The sequence below is a fragment of the Thermobia domestica genome, chromosome 3 (genome assembly GCF_964235325.1).
Source record: "Thermobia domestica chromosome 3, izTheDome1.hap1.1, whole genome shotgun sequence".
Lineage (NCBI taxonomy): Eukaryota > Metazoa > Arthropoda > Insecta > Zygentoma > Lepismatidae > Thermobia > Thermobia domestica.
Genome location: NC_137456.1, coordinates 135,963,811 through 135,981,662, shown reverse-complemented (window position 1 = coordinate 135,981,662; position 17,852 = coordinate 135,963,811). Strand labels below are relative to the sequence as shown.

General features: G+C 35.6%; 1 protein-coding gene and 1 non-coding gene across 2 annotated transcripts in view; one reads left to right on the top strand and one right to left on the bottom strand.

Annotated features, from left to right (window-relative positions):
- The window catches only part of LOC145681514 (uncharacterized), an 80,970-nt gene that overhangs the window by 20,358 nt on the left and 42,760 nt on the right, over positions 1-17,852 (bottom strand). The window contains exons 3-4 of the mRNA XM_081753160.1: positions 10,262-10,402; positions 481-624 (exon numbers count right to left, since the gene is read on the bottom strand). Coding sequence (XP_081609286.1) covers positions 481-624; positions 10,262-10,402 — 285 coding nt within the window. The remainder of the gene's footprint in view (positions 1-480; positions 625-10,261; positions 10,403-17,852) is intronic.
- Positions 5,449-5,522, top strand: TRNAN-GUU (transfer RNA asparagine (anticodon GUU)). The gene has a single exon. It is a non-coding gene; the product is annotated as a tRNA-Asn (tRNA).

The window sequence follows — 17,852 nt, the reverse complement described above, 5'->3', positions numbered from 1 at the left end:
GGTGCAGGAAAAAAATTTTTGAAGGTAATGTCCATCTTCCATAACGTAGTGTTGAAGTCAAGACATGCAGAAGATCCTTCAAGAGAATTTGAAACGCATGTGAAACAGCTTCATCTCTCAAATTGAAAACCACATTATGGAAAATGGCCATTACCTCTCAGGTATGTTTTTTTTACGTGGCACAACGGTATTCCTCCCTACATCCTTCCCAACCAAAATATTAAAGTTTAGCATACAATTATTATATAATGTTCATTTAAAAATGAGTACATTCCCTTCTGTCACCCAGCATATCATACAATGTTATATAAATATTAATGTTACTATTTAAAATTTAAATTTATCAATTTTTGAAATGTGGGGTTCAAGTCAGTTTACTTGGAACTTACTAACACGAATCTTCAGAATTTTGGATATTCTGCTTCTTATTGCAAATATGTAATATCTTATCTATAATAAATATAATCTAGATATACTTACGTAGGCGCTGGCTGACTGTTGTCACCTCCGAAGAAGGTACGAATGTTTCCAAAGAGCCCTCTAGAGCGGACACTATTCCTTTGAGGAATAAAGCTGTCTTGTTGATTATTCACAGTTGGTAATTCGTTGGGAAACACTATTTCTCTGTAAATAAAAACATTTCATTATTATTATTATTATTATTATTATTATTATTATTATTATTATTATTATTATTATTATTATTATTATTATTATTATTATTATTATTATTATTATTATTATTATTTTAAAATTTAGTAATAATTAAATATAACACAAGATTGATTCTTAAAATAAGATTATAGTATCAGAATTAAGGGAATCTTATTCTAAAATAGGTACTGAAAATAATATTCCAGTAATTTTCATTCATAAATCTACACACTTAATTCAGAAGTTTGTTTCTTAGCTTTCCGTATAAAATGATGTATCATCCTTACTATAGGTATACCAATTACTTCTTAGTATACTTTCTCCCTTCTTTCTTGCCGTCTTAATGTTTTATTATAATGATTCCATTGCCCAGAATCATGTAGGTTTTACATAGCGCATTGTTTCTTTCCGTCATAGAAAGAGAAACGACTTATGTTTGTTTTGATATCACAAGTCACATTTATATCTTGACAGTGCTTAGTAGGCATACGAAATATTTTGTTGTGTTTTAAAATTCTTTATAAATATATCAATCAAAATTCTGGGTACATGATGTGAAATTAACCAAATAGGTACTATGAAAGTAAGTAAAAAGAGTGAGGGAGATTTCCAACCTAAGTTAGCAAATCTTCAGTTACACATACAAATTGTTACAAGTCTTCTCAATCCAAAGTAGCTACATAATACTTCACCTGTAACATTCAATCGTTGAAAATAATTATTACAAATACCTGGAATATATTTTATACACATATTCCACTTAAAGTACTCGATCGAACAGAAACATTCAGATTAAAAGAATAAATTATTTCTCATATGCACACGCAAATAAAAGGTGGTAATATCTAAGAAAAACATATTGGATTCAACCGACAATGCTAGAGCTCCTTCGTGGCTAAGCGGTTAGCGTACGCGCCTTTGGCGTGGGAGACCCAGGTTCGCTTCCCGGACTGGAGCTCATGTGGTTCGGATTCCACGTTAATCAGTAGGCCCACATCTTATATAGCCTCGTTGCTGAACGTGACGTTAAACTCAAAATCAACTCAACCGGCAATGCTGCTATATTAACGCAAGATTAAAGGGTGACTACATCATTATTTTTCTTTGTCTAGTTTATAGATGATATAGGGTGTATATGGCTTTTACAATGCAGTTGAACTTGGTTATAGCAATATTAGTTTTTGTGACGGTTTGGGTACAAAACCACTGGCACAAACTCGTGGCCCACAATCTCGGGTGGTCTGAACTTCCACCCGAAAAACCGCAAGGGTCAAAATCTCGCCTGGCTACAACCTCGCCTTGGACAAAAGTTCTTCGTGCAAAATCTTGCGAAACGAAATTTAACCATAGCGATTTCTTCAGTAAAGAATGTCCCGGTAAGAATATATGTATTATTACAAAACAGATTCTTCTTATTTCACGTATTCTCTGATATGGACAGGTACATCATTCTCCCTTCCCCCCTCTCTCTCTCCGTAATATGTTACAAACATGTTATTTAATCATTTCATAACGGAGAGGAACTATTCTCAATTCAGACGTATTTAGCACAGAAATATTTGCCTTTCTGAATTTAAAAAGAAATACGAGTACAATGCAGTAGACAGAAAATTAATTTCCTATGTTCAGCCGTTTCCAGCTGATGATGACACAGACAATGTCGATTAGAATGAGGCTCTGCCCGCTGGTCTAGTAGCTACCGCGTATACCTTTGGTGATCGCGGTCTCGCGTTCGATTCCAGGTAAAAGACCACAAAATTTAATTTCACACTCATTCACTTTCAATAATTATCTGTTTTCGTGGGACGTGAAAAGAATAAATTTTCCTTGAAAACTGAAATTTGCAAAACACTCGGACACGTTTCCATTTATTATTAATGAAGAATATATATACAGAGTTTATATACAGAGTATACGCTTCTCGATATTGCTTACCGTTTTTGATCTATCAAAATCAATATTGGAACCGGTAGTACTACTACATTTCAATCGCTTTGTTTCGGTAGAGTGTTGCAGGTAGTGATGGTATATTCCGTTGAGTCGCTGAATCTTTTGCATAATTCTCCTTGCCAGTATCTATTACCGTTTTTGATCTATGGGAACCAAGTTGAAATCGGAAACGGCTGATTTCTCTCACTTCTGGTTTGAACAAACGGTTAACAGAAGAGATGGAACCGATTGTTTGGACGTTAAATACATTGCAGAAGAAAAGGACTTCTTAAATATCTCTTACCGTTTCTCCTCTATGGGCTTCAATATTAAAACAGCAAGTAGGGTATATTAGTACACTCTAACCACTTCCGGTTTTGGTAGATCACTACCAGTAATAAGAGTATGTTGTTTTGGAATGTATGTTACTCTGGAAGTCCAAAAGACAGATAAACTGAAAGTAATTTCACTCTAAATCAATAATAAATGTATTTGAGAGAAAAGCTTGAAAATATTTTAAAAATAAATAAATAAATAAAGAATGTTCGAAAAGCTCTGTCGTAGGACAAGGCCATTTAGTAGGGACTCCGTAAAACCTGGCAAGTAATCCCTACGTTCCTTTGGGGAATCTCTCGCATACATCTTGCGGAGGTTTGAAACATGAATTTTTTAATCCAGCAGGTATGACTTCGAGTGTCATGTTCTAAATCGCTCTCTCTACGTTGCATTGTTTTTGAATTACACCCCTCTGTAGTTCATTTTCCCACGGTTTCGGTACCTTATATCGCCGAAACTATCCCTCACTGACCAAAGTTCCACAAAACTTTTTTCTCTGGTTTGAGTGTCGGGAATCAGCTCCCGAAGTTTATTCAAATAGTTTCTTACCATCCTGTATATATTTTAAGTTGTGCCATAAGTAAACATGCTAATTAATTATGTGTTTCCACTGTTTATTTAATTATAGGAAGAAGCGAAATTACATAAATGCAGCGTACAAAATTTCAATCTGTATTCTAATCTAATGGCTTTCAATGTTTGCGTTGATAAGATTAAATTGTATACTTTTATCTTCATGAAATTCACGGTGATGGTCAGAACTTTAGACGCTGACCCTACACGATAATACGATTGATACGGGCGGGATGGTGACTCAATCGTAGAGCGCTTACCTCTGGTGTGGGGCCCCTAATTCTATCTCCGGCCAAATAAGTTTGTGGTGGACTACATAATGTCCGTGGATTTTCTCAGAATACTTCCGTTTCCTCACACTTTATAATTCCCTAATCATTCACTTGCCCTCATCATTCGTCTCCCTGATCCTAAAAGGCATACCGGTAATCGTGGGACGTAAAATTCAAAGATTTCGTTTCATTATTACGATTGATACACTGTTTTACAAAACTCCGATCTGAGAAACAAGAATCAATGACAAGAAGACGATGGACAGTTTAATTTGTTTGTTTGTTTGAGTTTAACGTCCCACATTTATGCCTGGGTTGCTAAGAGGGACGTGGACTTACTGATTATAGTAGAATTCGAACCACGTTTCTCGTTCAATTGTACCCCCACCGGGAATCGAACCCCGGAACCACGCACATCTAAAGCAAGCGTGTTAGCCACTAGGCCAAGCGGAGGTCTAATGGCCAATTTAAGTTAAAGAACAAAATTTGTTGAGACTTAGATTGGTGAGCTCGTTGTTACTGTTTGTGCTCATCTGCTAAAAGAACAAATTGTAGTTATTTTATATATTAAATTAATTTATTTAGCTCAAATATATGATCATGTTGCTTACGTTCACTTCAATAATAACATTTACATTTTGGTTTCCGAATTTCATTTGTGCCTTTCAGGGGCCCACGCACGTGAGGACCAGAGTTCTTATCCCCCCCCCCCCTGCCAAACTTCGAAACTCAATATGCATTTGTAAACTTCCTAAATAAATATATACTAGTTTAGGAAAGAAATGGTTGATGTACCCTAGAGATTTTATCATCCACTTTATCTCTACCCTTCCGTTTGTTACAAAAGCAATCTCATTCTATTATTATTTTCTGAGAGTATATGTGCCAGTACTTAACAATTACTCATAGTCTTTTCGGGTGCATAATAATATCGGTTCATTTCAGCAGAAACAGAGTCTTGAAGTATTGGACCCCTCCCAACAAAAAATCGAATGCCCATTTGTCTCACAATCAGACAATATGCGGTAATGTGAGAAACAATAGTTCTTACGCAAAAAGCACAGTTAGGTCTGAGATACATTGGGCCCCGCCCCTTATAGTTTAGGAGGATCGTCTGACTTGAAGTTCCTGATAACTGTTCTGCTGTTGACAAAAATTTGAATGACGTGGGAAGATTGAATCTGTGTTTATTTTATCTCAAATAGTCATTAATAACATATCAGGGTAATTCCTTATTTTTTTACTGCTTGTTTCCAAGTGTATTTATTTATTTATTATAATATTCGAAAATAACAGAAATCAAACTAGTTTATGACTTGTTTATTTGACTTTAATAGATTTACGAAATATCGAAAATATGCCAGAAACAATACACATGTTTCAGTTACAATAAGCATGTGTAAATACAACCTATACATTACATACTGTAAGTATACTGCTAAGTATGCACTAGTATTCACTTTTGAAACGAACTGTACACGACACTACGTGAAATAAGTCATGAATTTAGTTGGAGAAAGAGTGAAATATGTGGTTCCCCCTTCCTCGTGGATCGTCAGCTGGTTCCACTTCCCCTCCGCTGTGCTATCAGTCGTCCCCACCGACCATGTTGGCAAATTGCAACTAGACCGTTACAGCACGAGAAAACCTAAAGAATGGCACAGCTTGAAGATAAATAGCACATGCCTCCGTGGCGCAATCGGCTAGCGCGTTCGGCTGTTAACCGAAAGGTTGGTGGTTCGAGCCCACCCGGGGGCGTCCGTTTTACTAAACAATATAAAAATAAATTTTAGTAATTAAGTTTCTTAGCCAGATAGAGCATTACTTCCACCAATTCACATTTTATAGTTAAAAAATATACCAAGAAATAACACGAAAAAATTATATTTGAGTGATATAATTTTAGTACTTATACTGAAGTAAAATATAATTTTCTCATTATGTAGTTCGCTGCTCATCACAAGTAACTCAACGTTTTGGTGTTCGAAAAAATGAAATCTTTAAGTTTTACGTCCCACGATTTGCCGGTTAGGCTAAAGGTGATGATGAGAAATGAATGAAATGGTGGAATGAAGAAAGTGGGAGGAAATGGAAGAACCCCGAGAAAACCCACAGTGTTTCTCTACCACAAAGTCCACACGGCGCGAGCTGAAATCGAACCAGAGACCCGAAGCACCGGAGGTAAACGTTCTACCACTGAGCCACCGTGACCCCCAATTTTTGGTGTTCGTGTTCAGTGTGTGTGTGTTGGGGGGGGGTAGATCACTGAGCAGATTAATGCTCTTATAAGATATTTTGACATTGATAAATCTCTTGCCTGAATTCGTTTCAATAGCAATGAAATGCATCAATCCAAGGGCGCACCCACGCTGTGGGTTCACCGGGTTTGGACCCTCCCTACAACTTCCTAACATTTGTACACTTCCTAATAAAACTATACATGCTTATTGTACAGCAAATGATTGATGTAGCATGAAAATTTGATTTTACACTTCATCTGCACTCTTTCTCTTAGTTCTAAATATTTTTTATGGCAACCGAGAAAAACACAAAATAAATTTTAGATTTCAACGGATTTATACATTTCATAGGGCATAGGTACCGAAAAAGTATTTTCCCGACATCTGTCCGTCTTTTCGCCCGTTCTTCTGTTTATCCATTCATTCTGATATATCCTCGTCTACAGCCCATACCGTTCAACGTATCTCAACCAAATTTTAAATATAAGGTTTTTATGTAATTTTCCGGAGAGGTTTTCCGAATTTTCTTCCTACCTCTAAACCTAAGGGTAGTTTACCGAATGGTAAAAATTTTTTTAAATGCTTTTTTTTTTTTTTTTTTTTGAATATGGCTAAAACGATTGTCCTTATGTTTCATAACTCATTTTCTTCAATAACAAACCGCATACTATGGTATAAATAATTTCTCTGGAAAAATCAAGAATGGGTGTTTTTCTTTGAACGATCTTCTTAAAGACGACTTAAGGGATTTTGTTCATGTTTCATAAATGAATATTCCGTTCACAACCTGACAATACGACATAACTCATTTGTCCTGAGAAAATGTACGAAGAGTAGTTTATTCATGGGTATGAGTTCTTTTCAGGAAATTTTCTCAAGAGCGACTTAGGCGATTATGTTCATATTTCACAAATAAATGTTTCATGAACATTCCTATAATGTTGCATAAATTATTTTCATGAGAATATCCACAAGGGATAGGGTAAGTTTTTGACTCTTGAGTTTAATTAAGTTTTTGACAGTTTTGTAAAATACGACTCATGCAATTTTATTGTTAATTTATAAACCAATATTTCATTAATAATCCTAACATTGAGGATGATAAGTGCTCAAGGGATTCAAGTATATTTTTGGTCATTTTGGACACGTCATATTTAGGATCTCTACCTGAATCTCCTTTCAGTGCTTACAGGGTTCCTACTGATCAGAGAAGTTAGGGAATCCCGGGAAAACTCTGGGAAAATAGTGCAAATCAAGGAAACTCAGGGAAAAAGACTCGAAATCAGTGAAAGTCAGGAAAATTTTATAAAATATAGTTTTTGTAACATTAATTATATAAAACTTTCAGAGTTTTATGGGAGGTAAGTGGAATGTACGTATGAGCAATTGATTACTATATGTCTCTATAGAATAAATGTTCTCAAATATAAATATTCACCGTTATTCCTTATTTATATGTCAACGTCATCCGACATCTGTCATGAAAGTCAGTGAATTTTCTGCCAAAAGTCATGGAAAGTCAGGGAGAAGTCAAGAAAATAGATTTCTCCAAATCAGTAGGAACCCTGTTAAAAGATTCATGTCCAGACACTGTAAATAATGCTTATAATATATAGAGTAAAGGAGGCTGATTCTAATTGTTTTGGGGACAAACCGGCCTAACGAACGCAATTTACAAAAAGAAATTACAATGACATACCTTGATATGTCCTCCAAAATTCCCAACATAGTAGTGGGTAAGTCAGCACGTCATATTATATAATTGTAAATACCTATTGTCAATCGGAAATACCCGCCTTATGTGGGTGATTTCGACACGTAGGCGGGTGATTTCGATCGCTATACACAAAACGAACAATGCTAGATTAGTATGGTTAATGTTAAGCATACAACATGGAAATGTCATTAAACAAACAAGAAATGAAAATGATAGCATAGAACACATAATAAATAGGAATGATAACATAGAACATGTAAACGAATACAATGTGTAATGTGCTAATAATATACGTACCTATGCTATAACATGGAAGAGAAAATGATCATCGGATGTTAAAGATGTTTTCAGATTCGACATTTACCGCAAATAAATTGCTTTTCCCCCTTAGATCCCACACACGACTCGTGGTACCATTCACACCCTCTGCCTTGACACTGAATCCAGTCCACAAGTTTAGCACATCGTGGATCCGAGTATTGCAAAAGCAGAAGTTGCAGAAATCGTTGCAAGGATGCAAATGTGGACTTCGTGGCAGGTGGTTCGTACGAAGAATCGGAGTCGTCGTTCGTGCCATCAAGGATGTCTAGAAACCTTTTCTTAGTCCACGTAGGCTTGCCTGATTGTCAGTTTGATTTGGGTTTAGTGACGGCTACCGAACTTTTCCGACCAGTTTTTAACTTCAATACAGCAATATGATGTGCTGATGTCAAGACATTGGCATGTTGATTCGGTCATCGTGGGTGCGAAATTGGCATGTTCCCTTTTTTGGGTGAGGGAAGAATGTCCTTCAATGATGCACCTGATGGTGGTGTAGATAAGTCTGGCAGTGCTTAGTTCATAGATGTCTGAGGGAGGTCTTCTATAATAGATCCAGTTGTGCTCTTTGAGGGAATGGTGTTTCGGCGAATGTGGTATGAGTAGGATCTTTAACAGGGGTGATACATAAAGAAGGTAGATATTCATCCTCAGGGACTACATCTAGATTGAATGGGAAAATGTCAGTTGATCGGAAAGCACTCTCGTGTTTGCGGGTGTAGCAGCTTTCAGCCATGCTGTTTTAAATATAGTGGCAAACGATGTCTTTGAAATCTGTCGGGCACCACTAGACCTATTTTCTGACGGCGGTAACTTGTAAACAAAGTTGTTGCTGACGTCGCAGAAATAGCTCTTTAGCGGCTTAAAAAAAGTCCTGTCTACAGGTTGTAATCTTTGAGGGGATGGCCAGAAAGGCATAACACATGAATGTTATTTTACTCACAGAATTCAAACGCGATGAGACTATGACTCATATGTCCAACCAGAACTAGAATGATCGGGTCGGGAGTACGGAATCTCTGGAAATGCTTAAGCTATTGCAAAACGCAGCTTCTGTGATCCAGCCGGATTCAGTAGTTATGACTTTTGTTCCATTTGGGAACCCAAGTTGCATGTCAACAGAAGGACATTTCTTCCCTTTGAATATAACAAAGGGCCGAATGAAATTTCCCGTAACATTTGCACAAGCTAAAATGTTCACATGCCCCCTTCCATACATTTTGACCCCTTAAGAGTTACTATGGGGTGTATTGGATTATTAGTTCCAATGATTCCAATAGTTATTTCAGGATAGCGAAATATCGATCTACTTCTTCTTTGTTCATTCCAGCACACCGAAATTCCGATAAACCGTGTGGTTTACGAACGCTCAAGTCAGGATGACAGATCAAATCTTCCTACTTCTAATCTATATATATATATATATATATATATATATATATAATTAAAAAAAACAATGGACACTTCTATGTATCTTAACGGAACGCACAAACTTCAGGCCCTATGCATCTTTTTCTCTCAACTTTGTAGTTAGACTTGAGTCTCTTGTGCTCTGAATACTCCATATGGTATAAGTCATTTCTTATGGGAAAATCTACAAGGGTTGTTTACTTTTGGTGATGAGTTTTCTTTGAACAAGATTTTCTAAAAATTCTTATATATATATATATATATATATATATATATATATATATATATATATATATATATATATATTTGTTTTGTTTTGTATTTCACACGAAAATGTTTTAATAATAACTGCAGCACAACATGCTTTAGTTTAAGGAGTTGAAGCGAGAAAGTTTAGTGCGGTATCCCGTACCTTTATTTATAGGTACTTAACTTTTCATCACTACCTGACAGATGGGGGTTTTACTAAAGAATGTTCATTCTTAAAGACCAACAAGAAAAAAATTGTGTCCTCAAATAGTTCGAAAACATATCGAAAGCAAATATATGCCTACTTAAATAATACCAATGAAGTTCAGCAGCAGAAGTTAATCTTGCCAGTTGTCACATGTGGGAGAGCCAAGCAAGCCAAGAGTCTCCGAAATCTTAAAATGAAATCTTAAAGTGAATTAAAATCGTGCATATACGTATAGTTGGAACAGTAATATTAATTAACAACACTTGTAATATCTACTTTCTTCTCAGAAACTACTCATGAAAACATTCCTGTAAGATTTTCTTCTGAACAATTGTAGTACGTATACACTTTTTACCTGGTGGTTGATGACAGTTGATTATCAGTAGTATCTCTGAAGAAAATTCTCGTCTCTATGTGAAAATTTCTCGGAGAATTCTGAAAACTTGTTGGAGTTGTTTCAATCTGCGACACTTCCTGGCTCTGAATACTGTCTATCCTAAAAAGATCAAGGAGAATCTAATTTTCATCTGTGTCAAATAAGTAGGCTCAAATTTGAATTCTTCAATAATTTTGGAAGATAATAAGTTAATGATTTACTGTATAACATATACATACTATCTAAAGTAGGATACCATACATACCGTACATTCAAATAAATATTTCCTTGGTCAGCCCAAACTATAAGGTCACCATACATACACTAAAAAATACCGAAATCTTACAGCTGTCAAGCCTCGTGCCTTCATTGCAATATTATCAACTGTTACAATGAGTAGCAAAATGTGAAAAAGTTTTAGTAAACAGCTTGCTAAACACTTAGTGCCTTATGTAGAGTCGTTTTGATAGATGATTAGCGCCATACTAAGGATTTGACTAAACGCATTGTTATCAGAAGTATATTCAAAATTTCTGATTAGTACGTAGCAGTTGCCTAACAAGTTAACCACATGTGACTACTTAATTTAGAGCAGAGGGTACCCTGGTTTAGCAACAATAAACTTCACGAGATTACAAAGGCAATTTACCTTTCTTTCTTTCTTTCTTTTCCTTTCACCTCATCGGGTGAGTTATCTATAAAGCAGATACTCTCTACAACAGCAGCTCCCGTGTCCTCTACAACAAGCAGAAATGTTTCTTAAAGTGAATAGTGAGAGATGAGTAGAAATTTTCTAGTTTTCTGAGTGATCGATAAATTACCTTCCCTTATAATTACGGTATGATAATTCTATTGTCATTAATATTAATTGACTTCTAGTTATTCCTCTCGTATATATCCCCCAGAAATTAATATGCTAATTATTTGATTTGATAACTATTTATAAGTTGTTGTGATGTCAAACCACAAAGAAAACATCGGCAGAAAGAAAATGATACCAATGAACATTTTTTTTTAAAAAAAGTAATCACTATGTACTTTCAGATCAATATTAAGTCAATTGATTCTTATAAATTTCTTACACATGGCTTGCATGTTTACAATATACTGTATAATAGGCTTATTTATAGCATTATAGTGTTATTTCCATAATAATAGTTTACAATTATAATTTCCCAGCACCATTTGTGCCAACTTTACTTTTCTCTAAGGTATACGTTACACATTTATATTTTTTCAGTTGTCACCTCCGTTGGTAATCCCTGCAAACTGCATGATCCCCCTCCTTTGCATTCTAATTTATTTATTTATTTATTTCAGAAAACAACAGGCGGATGCCTAATTACAGTTTTCCATCATGATAATATAATTTAAAATACACTTATGATAACAAAATAATACGATTGCAAAATACTTTAAAATACATATAACATGATCTACACCTTATTTATTTAGAGTAAAATTCTGTCTATTGCTAAAAATGTCTATCTCTGGTGCTTTTCTGACACCTTATTATACAATAAACACATTTTTCTGACAGGCGATACATCCAATGCATTAGTCCTTTGCGCTGAGAGATGGAATATGCTATTATGGGGTCTGGTTGCTCTATGTGAGACGTGAAGTTTGATTTCTGATAGTAAATATTCTGAATCTACTGTACTATGTATTATTTTATGTAAGAAAGATAAAATGAAGTGAGTCCTCCTGCTTTCAAGTGATTGTAATGAATATTTGCTTCGAAGATCTTCATACTTCTCAAATTTCGGATATATCCCTGTTTCTTTATATGTTAAAAAGCGCACAAATTTATTTTGAATGTTTTCGATTTTACTTGTATATTTCTTACTATCAGAACCCCATATTATCGCTGCATATTCCACCTTAGACCTTACATAGGCAATGTATAATGTTTTAAGGACATCGGTGTTAGAAAAATCACTTCCTAATCTCATCACAAAGCCAACGTTCCTAAAGGCCTCACCAACTACTCTGTTGACATGAATATCAAATGATAGGTTTGACTGCAGAGTGACTCCAAGATCAGTTATATAATCCACTCTTTCAATTGGTGTTTGATTAATAGTATACACATTGCGGACATAGTTCATTTTCCTGGTGTATGATACTACTTTACGTTTTTTAATATTTAACAGCAATTTGTTTGATTCACACCATTGGAAAATAGAATTTATATCGCTTTGCAAAGAAATAGCGTCTAACTCCGTGGAGATACTACGATAGATTTTTAAATCGTCAGCAAACAATAGTTTGTGGGAGGATGTTATTACAGGTGGTAAATCATTAACAAATAATATAAATAATAGAGGTTCTAAGTTCGATCCCTGAGGCACACCAGAGTCTACGACATATTCCTCAGTTAGAATATTTTTGTATCGAACGCGATGTTTGTGTTGGCAAAGATAGGACGCTATAAATTGTTGAAGGTTTCGTGAAAAATTGAATGTCACAAGTTTGCTTAGAAGTATATCGTGATTAATTACGTCGAACGCCTTGGAGAAATCTGTATAAATTACGTCTACTTGTTCCTTTTTATCAACTTGATTAGCTATAAAATGTGTAAGTTCTGAGAGATTAGTTACAGTTGACCTCTTTGGCATGAAACCATGTTGAAAGGGAGATATTACTGACCGTACATGTGAGTAAATTTTTTCATATATAATAATTTCAAATACCTTAGATGGGGCAGATAGCAGTGTTACCGGTCGATAATTTTTTATTTGGTCAGTAGGACAACCTGTCTTGGGAATGGGACAGACGTCACCAATCTTCCATTTCATAGGAAACGTAGAAGAAGCTATTGACTTGTTAAAAATAGCCTGTAGGGGATGTTTCAGTATTTCTGAGCAGCCTTTAATGATGTACGGTGGTATTTTATCCGGCCCACAAGATGACCGTGGCTTAAGTTTTTTAATAGCATTCTCAACATCTTCGATGTCTATAAAGTTAATATTTAATTTGTCCAGAATTTCCGAATTATTGTATTGCTCCATAGGAATAAGATTATAAGTTGATTTATTGTGTGTTACTTGAAAATTTGTCATAAATGCATTTGCAATAGCAGCATCGTCACTCAAAGTTTGATCGTTATAGTGAAACAAATTACTTCCCGAATTACTCTTTTTATTTTTAACATACGTCCAGAAAGTCTTAGGATTGCTTATAATATTGGCCTCACAGTTGTTTAAGTATGCATTGTATGCCTTGGAAATTTCTTTTTTCGAAAGAGCTCTCAATTCTTTAAATTTGTTGTAGTGATACAGTGCGTCCCAAGAACCCTGCTTCCATTTCTTATGGTGATATGATTTGCTCTTAATTAATCTAATTATGTCACTTGAAAACCAAATAGGATAATTGAATCTAGCTCTTTTTTTCGGAATGCACCGGTCAAAAATAGAATAGAGTATATTATAGAAACAATCCACAGAGCCGTCCACAGTCAAACTACCTGTGATAGGTTCCCAATTTGTTTGTGATATTTCGCGGTACAGTTTATCAAAGTCAGCTTTAAAAAAATTATAATCTCTTACTTCGCTTTTCGTTGTACATTTAGCATTTCTAAAGTTAATATATTTATATTCGATCATGGTGATCCCAACAAATTACTTATTCTATTAAATTGTATTTTCTTTTTTCTGTGTTAATAAAATTATTAAAGCATGACTTTACATTTATGTAAAACCATCACCGTAGGTGAGCAGATAAAGTGTTTCTGGCAAAATAAAATTCTTGGGAGTACCATATAGGCCCCTACCAAGGTTTCGGACAGAGTTAAGTCGTGGAAGGGCACTACCAAAGGGGCTACTCGTTTTATTTTATTTATTTATTTATTTTTAACAGTGCAGTATCCATAATCTTAATCTTTAACAATGGATTCATATGACATTTGGAACGGATTTAATACTTATGCACACTTACCTTGTTGCTGGAAGCGATACCTCGAAGGAATCTAAAGAATTACGGACAATTTTGACACTGTGTTGTGTAACACTGTTGTCATTATGAGATTCAGTATGCAATTTGCAAGCACTTTGATCTTGGTTTCATGTTGCATTTATTTATCTCATAATGTGTTGTTTCCTATGTTTCAATATATATCACAAATAGAAAGCAAGTTTCCCTGATGCCTATGGCGTGGGAGACCCAGGTTCGGTTCCCGGTGGAATCTCATGTGGTCCGAATTCAACGCTAATCAATAGATCCACATCTCATATAGCCTCGCTGCTGAAGGGACGTTAAACTCAAAATCAACATCAACACCACGTTTCCTGATGCAAATAAACTTTCTGCTCCAATCATGTTAAGTGCTCACAGTATCAACAATAAAGCATTTCATAGCAGTCGCAATGGTTTCACATTGTAATCTTAGTTTCAAATGCATAGCTTCCCTATGTTGTGCAGAGTACCGACGGAAATGTATATCTTAGAGATCTCTTTTCCATGCGCAATCACTCATTGGCCGTAAATTACCATTTTCCTGCCGACAACTTATAAAACTGCATCGCTAAGTAAATCGTAAAAATCATCTAACAAGTAAAGGTTCTCTCCCAAGAATCGGGGATCCGGAAACTGCGCATATATTTAGATGGAGGAGGGCCACGAAGGAATACTGGTGAAATATGCCGGGCCGACAGCAAAGGATAAATACAATATGGCCGCACGAAGGTAATGACAATCGACTTTTGCAAGCAACCTCTCATCCACTTCCCATGGGCAGATTGACTTAATGATTTGCAGATTGATATATGTACGAACACTATATATCTATTGGTTTGAAATTTACAAATGGAAAATAATACAAATAGATCACAATTTCTACATCGTGTATCCAACATAGCCGCGAAATACGTATAAAATATACACTGTAAACATATTTAGTTTGCTATAACAATGTATAGAATAATTAATAATTATGTGAGTAACGAAAAATATGTTTTTGATTTTTCGCCGGGTTCGAACATAGGACCCTTGGATCGTAAACCACGATGTTACCTGTGTAGCCACGGTGCCAGTGTCGGCAATGGCGATTTTTGTTATATATGATATAGTTTGCAAACTTTAAGACGCATATTCTAGGACGTTTGTGGCTAGTGCGTTCTAGACCTCCCCAAATCAACAGTATATGTTTTCGTGTAACACTTGAAACAGATAACACAGGCACTGGCAACATTTTTAACTTACTGGCATTTCATCTGCAAAATCTGTTCCAATGAATTGTAGGTGATTTTCATGCGAAACCACTTGAAGTCTTTACAGTCTATATTTTATATGCGTATTTCGGGGCTATATTGGATACACGATGTAGAAATTGTGATCCATTTGTATTATTTTCCTCACCTACTAGTGGTAATGGACCTTTACACCAAATTTCGTTTTTGTAGTACGAGCTGTTTGGTTCAGGATTATGTTCGGCCATATTGGTTTTCAAATGGCGATATTTTGAACCGTTTAATGCTTTTCGTACACGTCTAGTGACACTGTACTTCCATAGTACAATTCGTTTTCGAGACACGAGTCGTTGACTTATTGACATTTTGATCGGCCATATTGGGTTCAATACACCGTGTACGTCAACGTCCGCGAAATTTCAAACCAATAGATGTATAGTGTTCATACATATATCAATCTGGAAAACATTAAGTCAATCTGCCCATGGGAAGTGGATGAGAGGTTGCTTGCAAAAGTCGATTGTCATTACCTTCGTGCGGCCATATTGTATTTATCCTTTGCTGTTGGCCTGGCGTATTTCACCAGTATTCCTTCGTGGCCCTCCTCCATCTAAATATATGCGCAGTTTCCGGATCCCCGATTCTTGGGAGAGAACCTTTACTTGTAAGAGAAACGTTTCTATATTGTTAAAAATAAAGTTAATCGTAGCACTTATCAACCTACAGAGAGTAACCTAATTCTTGAGAGAGTAACCTAATTCTTGAAGTGCAACATACTTCACATACCGAAATAAGACTAGCTTTCATAATTCACAAATATTATACAATGTCCATTATTTCTTTACAATTCTCTGTATATTGTTCGCTAATAATTTACCTCTTATAATTTACAATTGCTGATTGCTTTTGTGTATATAGTTCGAGAAAACATACAATGTTTTAAAACAATGGAAAATGGGAAACATTTTGAGATAATATTTAACGACGGTTTCAACCAGTGACCCAGAAAAGTGGCATTTCCCTTTCTATTTTGCTCATAGAGTTTCACCGTAGTACTTGCGTATTTTACTACCTTTCCTTCTAGTCAAAACCTAATAGTTTGTGACAGTTACCTAACAGTGACTCAGTGGTAGTGCACTTAACTACGGTGCGTTGCCCCGCATGGTGTAGTCGCTAACGCCTTTGGTGCAAGCGGTCGCGGATTCGCTTCCCGGTGGGGACACTCGGTAGACAAAGTGTAACAGCTTTCTCAGCCCAGCCATCTTGAGTGAGGTTTATACTGGCTTTCCCTCACTCACACCCAGCAAATACCGGGATGGTACCTAACATAATCGTCCCAGGCCGTTTCCTTCCTTTCTTCCCTTTCCCCGGATAGTGTGCTCACCGAGGGACGTCTCCCTCATGTATGTGACGGACTAAATGGCCTTAGATACCGACAGCCCAGAAATCTAATTCCCTTAACTACGGTGCGTTGAGTTCCTGGTTCGATGTCCGGCTAATTAAGTTTGCAATGGACAACACTGTGTCCGTGTGTATTTTCGGGGTACTCCCATTTCTTCCACACAATCTCATTCTACAAATTCTTCCATCATCGTTCACTTGCCTCAATATTCCGTCTCCCGTAGCCTAAAGGGTATAATCGCGGGATGTTAAACTGAAATATTTCATTCTCACTTTCTAATAGTTTCCAGTTTCTTACGGTAATTTGTCTCTCATACATTCAGAAAAGTTTGTAGAAATTCTAGTTTAGCACTAGAATTCCCTCGAATGAAATTTCTAGTTTTATATTCCAGCTTTATGCCTTTTACGCTAAAGGAGACGGGCGATTAATGAACTAGGGAACTTTAGGTATTGAGTTACATTATTATTATTATTATTATTATTATTATTATTATTATTATTAGTAGTAGTAGTAGTAGTAGTAGTAGTAGTAGTAGTAGTAGTAGTAGTAGTAGTAGTAGTAGTAGTAGTAGTAGTAATAGTAGTATTTATTAAGAAGTTAGGTATAGAAGTTATGGAGACAAAAAAAAAGTCTGGAAATAGCTGATGGATCACTATCAACTTTTGCCACTATGAAGAGGGTCAAATGTTAAGAATGGGATTCATTAATCTAAGTGATTATCCAATTGATTTGAAGACATAACCTTCCATGTATTCCCATAGGGGTTGTCTCTTGGTACCAGTGTTGGGCAAATTTCAATTGAATTAACAATTAACAATTAATCTGTAAATTTAATTGTTAATTGCAATTAACAATTGAAATAAGTAATGGTTAATTGTTAATTGCAGTTGGCCATTAAAAAAGGAGAATCAATTGCAATTGATCAATTGATTGAAAGTAATTGCAGTGGAAAGTAATTGCAATTGAATTCTGTAATTCA